Below are 8,350 nucleotides of genomic sequence, written 5' to 3' on the forward strand. Positions count from 1 at the left end.
AAGATTCTTCTGAATGGGGTAACATTGAACAATAACCATACTTGTCCTTTTCCTTGGGTCTGAATGGATTACAGGTTTGATGGGTCAGAGAGTGTGGTGATTGTGGCTGCTCAGAAGCGCACGTTAGGTGGCCGTGAGCTGCAGCTGCCCTGCATGAGCTCGCTCACTTCCAAGACCTCCACGCAGAAGTTTTTCCTGCGTGTTCTGCAGGTCATTATTCAGCTTAGAGAAGACACACGGCGTGCTAACAAGAAAGCTAAGCAGACAGGAGGAAGACTGAGTAAGTCACTCTCTTTTAACACAGAGGCATCCTCTAATCCTTTAAGAACATTTCCACGCTTCACATTGAAGCTTTCAATTGAGTCTCATCTCCCATTGAGCTCTATAGACAGCTTATTTTATGTACACGGGTCTATCTAGATTCATTCTCCATTTGTTTCCAGGTTCCACCAGTCTGGGCTCGGCCAGCAGTATCCAGGCTGCGGTCCGTCAGCTAGAGGCTGAAGCGGACGCCATCATTCAGATGGTGAGAGAGGGGCAGAGGGCCCGCCGTCTACAGCAGGCCCCCCCACCCTCTTCATCCGCATCCTCTTCTGCTGCTGTTGCTGCTGCTGCTGCTGCTGCATCCGCTGCTGTGGCTGTGGCTGGATCGTCTGCCCCCAGTACCTCTGCAACCAACAACCCCCCCGCTGGCACGGCCAGCGCAGCCACGGTTAGCATGGGCCGCACTGACAGCAGGCAGACTGCTACTGACTGTACTCACCATCACACACACCCATGATGTTCATAATACCCTGTGTATTTCGTAGTGATGATATCTCACAGTAGACACCACTGACATTATTTTTATTATTATTATTTTCTATTTATTTAGATGTAATACTGCATTATACACAGGGTACAGCGATATAGCTACAAATCTCGATTTTTCTCACCCATTTAACTATTCAATGTGTGTCTTTTTTTTACTGAATTCATTACATCTGAGATAAAGTAGTAAAATAGTGTTTTTTACTAAATGAACAAAAATAATAATATATTATATAATTGAATAATTATTAATTATATTTAAATGCACCAATTTAACAAATGATATATAGACAGCAATATTTACTTTTTTTAACACATTCTTTGAAATGGAAAGTTCAAAAGTATGTATTTAGAAATTCATGCAGATTATTCAGACTTCTCATTTCTATGTAAACCTGAGAGCCTATTAAAATCGTTTCATAAAGTTTTCATACTCAAAAAAGGCCAATTAAAATTACTGTAATGCTTCGAATGCTTCATTTTATATCCCCAACATAATCACAAATATGAGCTATATCGCCAAGCCCTCATTACTCGTTAAATATAATGAATCTAGTAAACCTTTTGCTTCCAGTTCAAATGAAAACTATACATCCAACTATACACTTCAATGCTCTGTTTATCAAATACCTAGACACCATTTTAAAAGTTACAAAACTTCCGCTGTGCCCACAATTGTTTTCCAGTGTCAAACCAAGTAAATCTGTCATAAGACCTACCAGTGACTCTTTTCTAAACCTCAGCTCTCTTTCTCACCTCTCTACTCCTCTGCCTTCCACTGCATTGTGCTGCATTTAACACACAAAGCATGTATGTTGCATCATTTCAGATATTTGAATGTTGCATCCAGCTTTTTGATTCTCTCCCGTCTGTAGCTTTGTCTTTTTGTGTGGTTTGATTTTTGGCTGGTTGTCAGTGCTGCTTTGCTAAAGCTCCATCCCAACCCCCTTTTGCCTGCCAATGTCTGAATGTTTTGATGCATGATACTCCGTCTCTATCACTGCTTCTAGTTTCGGTCTGTGCCTACCCCCATTTTATCTTTTTTCCTACATTATACACACACTATTTGTCTCTTCTCCTCTGTCGGGGGAATTGTATTGAATCTCATCCTATTCCTTGGTTCCCCTGGTTCAGTCGGAGGTGCACTCTGTTGCCGAGCCCCCAGCAGCTCAAAGAGATGATTCACCCATGGATGTGGACCAGCCTTCACCCCTAGAACAGGACCAGGCAACCTTAGGTAAGGCCCTGTAAAACAATAGCTGTGAAATGACCACAATAGAAACATCAGTGCATGGAATTATTGCATATGAATCACTGAACTACTAAGTTCTCATGTGAGACTGCTATAATTTATAGTGTCTATAATGGTAATAAAATGGTCCATTTTAGAACCGGTTCCTATTTTCCGAGAAACTTGGAGTCAATAAGACGCACGCATTTCGATTCCACTCATCGATTCTTGTGGTCACCTCTTATAATGTGCGAATACTGAATTGAGTTCTCTTTTGCATCATCTTGGGTTTGAACAGACACCAAATTGTCAAAATATCCTCATTAACAGTCAGTTTTGTCTTAAGAAAACAAACTGTAGAAAAAGAAAACGCATGTGTATCAGTATATTATATCTATGCATTAGCTTTTAAAGTGACAGCAACCTAATATTCCTGTTGCTTTGTCAAACAACAAAAGAAAAGAAAATCACTCGCTGAATAAGGATTAATCTGTTATTTATAAAAAGAAAACCATGCAGTTATTTTACAATTGATTGCATTTGATTTCAATTTCTGTACCTGAACTTTGTTCAGTTGTTTTTTTGTGCTATTGCTAATTTGTTTTTTTGTTCTTATTTTATTACTGACTGTTTACTTGCCATTAATGTTTGACATTTATATTAGTTAGGCTTGTACAAACTTTTGCCTACTTTAAAAAAAATACACCAAAAACAACAAGTGTTCTTTGGGCTGCTGATTATGATGCATCGTATCGAGCTGCAACAATGTAACTGTTTGATATCTAAATGTTTGATTTTGAACTTGTACCTCATTGGAATTGAAACTGGGAATCAATAAGTGGAATCGAAATTGCTCCAATTCAAAGATGATCAACCGTAGCAAGGGTTAGGAAGTAAGAGTCTACCCAAGTATTGGGATATGGATAATTGTTTTAAACAAAATATTATAATAAAATAACATTTCTAACATTTCTGTTCAAAAGTTTAAGGTCAATATTTGTGTTGCTGGTGTGCATTGGTTAGCATAAGAGACTTCTTTTAAAAATCATTTTTTTTAAATCTGACGATCCCAATCTTTTGAACTGCAGTGTACTGTAATTTCAGTCAAATCTTAATATGGAAAAGCCAATAGGATATTTAGCTTTAAGTAAACTTCAAAAGTAAAATAATTGATGTACCGTCATATACTTGTATGATGATGCTTTGCAATGTAAGCATCATAAAGTAGGTGAATGCATTAATATAGTATTAGATTACTCTTTTAGGCCAGACTTGGAATGCATAATTATTCTACAAAACAATAATATCTACAAACACATTATCTAGGGCTTATATGCCTGGTGCTGCATTGATGCAACTTGAGAAAAATCAGTGTCTGAAATAACTGGTTTATATAGAATGCATGTTACATTATGGTTTATGTGTGCGAGTAGGTGAAGAGAGCAGCAACCAGCAGGAACAGGAGGAACGTTTGCCTGACCTGCCGTTGTTGAGTGAGCAGCTGTTGTTAGACGAGCTATGGGACATGCTGGGGGAGTGCCTGAAAGAACTTGAAGAGTCTCATGACCAACATGCAGTTTTAGGTATTTTATTAATTAATTTTTTTTAAATAATTTTTTAGAAAAGAAATTATTTAATTTAACAAATCTCTTTGTACCTCCGTAGTGCTGCAGCCTGCAGTGGAGGCCTTTTTCCTGGTGCATGCCACTGAGCGGGAAAGCAAACCTCCGGTTCGAGACACTCGGGAGAGCCAGCTTTCACACATCAAGGACGAGCCACCCCCACTGTCCCCTGCCCCTCTCACCCCCGCCACCCCCTCCTCTCTAGACCCCTTCTTTTCCAGGGAGCCCTCCTCTATGCACATCTCCTCCAACCTGCCTCCAGACACACAGAAGTTCCTGCGTTTTGCAGGTTAGTCAATCAAACACAAGCTGTCGCGTGGTCCCTAATGGAAGTTCACACAGTGTAGAGGAGTACATGATGCATGCTGATGAAAGCTGTCCTCGATATGAACTCTCTCTGCCGTTAACAGAGACCCACCGCACAGTGCTGAATCAGATCCTGCGTCAGTCCACCACTCACCTGGCGGATGGGCCGTTCGCCGTTTTGGTTGACTACATCCGCATCTTGGACTTTGATGTCAAGCGGAAGTAAGATACTTTTTCTGCCTTTTATACTTTTTTACATTAAGAAATGCTGACATTATTTTCATGACAATTAAGAACATTTTCCTAGGTCATATTTTACACTAAAATAAAAAACAATGCAAAAAAGAAATTAGATTTTTTTTTTTTTTTTTTTTTTGCCTGATATGTGCTTGATAAAGACCTGACGGTTGAAACATTGAGCTTTTAATAGTTGTTTTGGAGCTGTTCAGCGAGTGGACATCACGGTTCTTTTTGGCATTTTTTTTATTTATTTAACATTATTGTTAATATTTAATATAATAATAATTGTATTGACATTATGACAAAAAATAAAATGAAAAAATGCAAAGGCCCCTCTTACTGTAATATTAAAAAAACTCGTTCTTATTAATAAAATGCAAAAAAAATACATAATTGTGATAGCATTACCGTAAAAATCAAGGTAATATGAAAGTTATAATAAATTAGTTTGAAAAAGTCTGTTAAAAATCGATATGGAGAATTAATCCAGATGTTTTACTTGAGTTTTTTTTAATAACTGTGTAATAATGAGAACTTGAAAATGCGCTTTACTGTTAAATTGTCAGTACAGACTAATAATAATATAATTTCTACGTTTTATTGATTTTTAGAAATTCTTTTTTTTTTGTTCTTTTCCCTTCTCCACTGGCCTTTTAGTCTAAAGCTGAGATCTATGGATATTTTTCTGTTTGCAGTCTTTATCTAATAAGTGTGTCTCTCAGGTATTTCCGCCAGGAGCTGGAGCGTCTGGATGAGGGGCTGAGGAAAGAGGATATGGCCGTCCATGTGAGAAGAGACCACGTCTTTGAAGATTCTTACAGAGAGCTGCACCGCAAGAGCCCAGAGGACATGAAGAACAGACTGTAAATCTCTCATGCTTTCTCACTTTGACACTCTCTCACCGATGTGCACAGGGTTTTTTTTACAGATAGCTGCAAGAGCAGGGCAGTTGTTTGTTCTCTTTCTTTTTTATTCCCATGGTCTCTTTCTCTACAGGTATATAGTGTTTGAAGGTGAGGAGGGTCAGGATGCAGGTGGGCTGTTAAGGGAGTGGTACATGATCATCTCCAGAGAGATGTTCAACCCCATGTATGCCCTGTTCCGCACCTCGCCCGGTGACCGTGTCACCTACACCATCAATCCTTCCTCCCACTGCAACCCCAACCATCTCAGCTACTTTAAGTTTGTGGGACGTGTGGTGGCCAAAGCAGTCTATGACAACAGACTATTAGAGTGTTACTTCACACGCAGCTTCTACAAGCACATCCTGGGCAAGAGCGTCAGGTACCAGAAAGGATTATCCTCATCCATTGTGATTTAGATTGTATTATCTCTACAATGTATATAGAATAAGCTGGATTTTTTTTGTGTCATAGGTATACAGACATGGAAAGCGAAGACTATCCCTTCTTCCAGGGTCTGGTCTACTTGTTGGAGAATGATGTGTCCACTCTGGGCTACGAGCTGACATTCAGCACAGAGGTATGGGCTGCATTTTGCACTTAAATATTTTATTTAGTTAAGATAGTTGTGTTAGGGTTAGGCATGATAATCACTTCCTCATATGTTCACAGGTCCAAGAGTTTGGTGTGTGTGAAGTGAGAGATTTGAAGGCCAATGGTGGCAACATCATTGTCACAGAAGAGAATAAGAAGGAATATGTGCATCTGGTCTGCCAGATGAAGATGACAGGTGTGCATACACTTCAATAAATGTCATTGCTTGTGAAGAAGAGGGAGGTCTTTCAGGAAGCTAAAACATCTTTGTTTCTTAGGTGCGATCCGTAAACAGCTGGCCGCCTTCTTGGAGGGCTTCTATGAGATCATCCCCAAGAGACTGATCTCCATCTTCACTGAGCAAGAGCTGGAGCTGCTCATCTCCGGCCTGCCCACCATCGACATTGACGACCTCAAAGCCAATACAGAATACCACAAATATCAGTCCAGTTCTATTCAGGTATGTACACCTCATAGGACATGAAATAATATTTTTATTGTTTTGTACTGTCTTCAACACTGCATATCTTTCTGAAGTTTTTCATGATCTATGATAAAGTGTCATTATTTTCACCACCTCCTGATGCAGTTTTTCGGCTGCCACACAAGCAAGAAAAAAGGTTGTGGCCAAAAGAGTGCGGCAGGGATGACACATTTTTGTAGGCCAACCCGGAACTTGGCATCATGGTGGTTCTCAAAAAAAAGGAATAAGATCTGTGACCAACATAAGTTTATGATTCTTACACATTTTATTCATCAAGAAAATCTTCAGAAACAAACAACTTATGAATTTGGAAGTTTAAATACAAACAAGTTAGGCTATATACTAACTACACCACACTGGCATCACCACCATTAAGCTTCTCTTTTAGTCTTTATGTACAAGCGAACTAATGAGTAGAGGAGTTTTCCTTTTTGGCGTGATGGTGTTTAATGTCCATGACAACTGTCGTAGTCCCATTTAGCTATTTGTTAACAACCACATTTTTCAATACATGTAAGGATACATACTAATATTTTATGTAAAAATAAAACATGCAAATATCTTGTCATAAATATTTGTTTATATATCATAAAATTCTAAATCCAACGGCCAACTTGTTTGTTGGCGTTTGTCTGTTAATTGGGCTTAAGACATCTTGCTGTTCTTTACCTGGTTTTAATTTTCTGTTCTCCTTTCTCTACACAGATCCAGTGGTTCTGGCGTGCATTACGATCCTTTGATCAGGCTGACCGGGCCAAATTCCTGCAGTTTGTTACGGGCACATCCAAAGTGCCACTGCAGGGCTTTGCTGCACTGGAGGGAATGAATGGCATCCAGAAATTCCAGATCCACCGAGATGACCGCTCCACTGACCGCCTGCCCTCTGCACACACTTGGTAAATGAACATTGTTGCCTCAAAACACAATTCAAATGTATTCATGTAACACATTCTGAAATTCCATAATGCATGTAATTAAGCACCTCTAAAACCTGATTGGATGAGATATGCTGCTACATTGCATGGAAGTTGCACAATCAAAAGTGGCTTATTAGTTTTTTTTTGTTTCTTATTGCTTTATTTCACCTCTGTTTCTCTCTCCTTCCAGCTTTAACCAGTTGGACCTCCCGGCGTATGAGAGCTACGAGAAGTTAAGACACATGTTGCTGCTGGCCATTCAGGAATGTTCTGAAGGCTTTGGACTGGCCTAAAGACTCCTAAACCTGCATACACACACACAGATGTAGACTTACATGTTGTTAACTTAAGACACACATGCATATTCACATCACTATCATACATACGGCCAAGACCTTCTTCTAATCCACATAAAACAAACAGATGGACGGCTAAACGAGTGATAGAGATGTATTGACATTGCCCACTACACACAGAGCCTCGCATTGACACACCGAACTGTATTTGGTATACGTGTGTGTCTCACTTCCCTATTAAAATTACAGAGCCTGGGAGAGGATCACAGAGGATATCTGCGGACTAATGTAAAAGACATTTTCTCCATTTAGTTTGGTTTCTCTGTACAAAAGGTTTGGGAGTTTATTGTTTAATCTTTTTTGTTCTTCTCTGGCTGTTAAAATAAGGAGAGGGCTGTTTTGTGTGTGTAAAGAGGATGGTTGTAACCCTCTGGCGGGGGGAAAAAAGTTGATTGTCCTCTGTTGCTAATGTGTGACCTCACTAGCTTTGCAAATGGGAACTTTAATTTGGGGGAAGGGGCAGTCATGAATACTGGAGGGAGGGCGAGAACATGAAATGAGGTTTTGGTGAAATTGCAGACGTGCAGGGATTTTCAGAACGGGGACATTTTTAGGCAACTTTTGTGGTATTTTTGGAGAGGAACACAGATTTAAGAAGTGAAGGACTGAGACGTTGAACCGCGTGTGCTCAGACACGTGCGGTTATTACCCAACTGCTGATGCAGCCTCTCAGCAGCTAATCAGAACGTAAATTGCTACATAAATAAATGCATAAAATGAGCCCACTGTGTCCTCTAGAGTTGTTTCAATGTATGCCTTACACATTTGCACTAACAGGAGCAAATATCATTTATATGTTAAGAAATATACTGATGGAGGAGGTCCATGAAAACTAACTTGACACATGCTGTGGGGTCCAAGTATTAAAAGCTCTATTCTTCATCCTGA

The 8,350-nt window shown here is 39.6% G+C and overlaps 1 protein-coding gene across 11 annotated transcripts in view; it reads left to right on the forward strand.

Moving 5' to 3' along the window:
* huwe1 (HECT, UBA and WWE domain containing E3 ubiquitin protein ligase 1) overlaps positions 1–8,350 on the forward strand; it is a 63,915-nt gene extending 55,565 nt beyond the window's left edge. For 10 of the 11 annotated variants that reach the window (XM_056239272.1, XM_056239322.1, XM_056239314.1 and 7 more), the window contains 13 exons: positions 75–280; positions 444–712; positions 1,945–2,047; positions 3,475–3,624; positions 3,707–3,952; positions 4,074–4,191; positions 4,932–5,072; positions 5,206–5,493; positions 5,586–5,691; positions 5,784–5,901; positions 5,984–6,165; positions 6,895–7,085; positions 7,297–8,350. In XM_056239272.1, the coding sequence (XP_056095247.1) occupies positions 75–280; positions 444–712; positions 1,945–2,047; positions 3,475–3,624; positions 3,707–3,952; positions 4,074–4,191; positions 4,932–5,072; positions 5,206–5,493; positions 5,586–5,691; positions 5,784–5,901; positions 5,984–6,165; positions 6,895–7,085; positions 7,297–7,399 (2,221 nt within the window). In that variant the 3' untranslated portion in view covers positions 7,400–8,350. The remainder of the gene's footprint in view (positions 1–74; positions 281–443; positions 713–1,944; positions 2,048–3,474; positions 3,625–3,706; positions 3,953–4,073; positions 4,192–4,931; positions 5,073–5,205; positions 5,494–5,585; positions 5,692–5,783; positions 5,902–5,983; positions 6,166–6,894; positions 7,086–7,296) is intronic. The other variant, XM_056239338.1, reaches the window with a different exon arrangement.

The sequence above is a fragment of the Rhinichthys klamathensis genome, unplaced genomic scaffold (assembly GCF_029890125.1).
Source record: "Rhinichthys klamathensis goyatoka isolate OS25496 unplaced genomic scaffold, OSU_Roscu_1.1 h1tg000020l_1, whole genome shotgun sequence".
NCBI classification, from domain to species: Eukaryota; Metazoa; Chordata; class Actinopteri; order Cypriniformes; family Leuciscidae; genus Rhinichthys; species Rhinichthys klamathensis.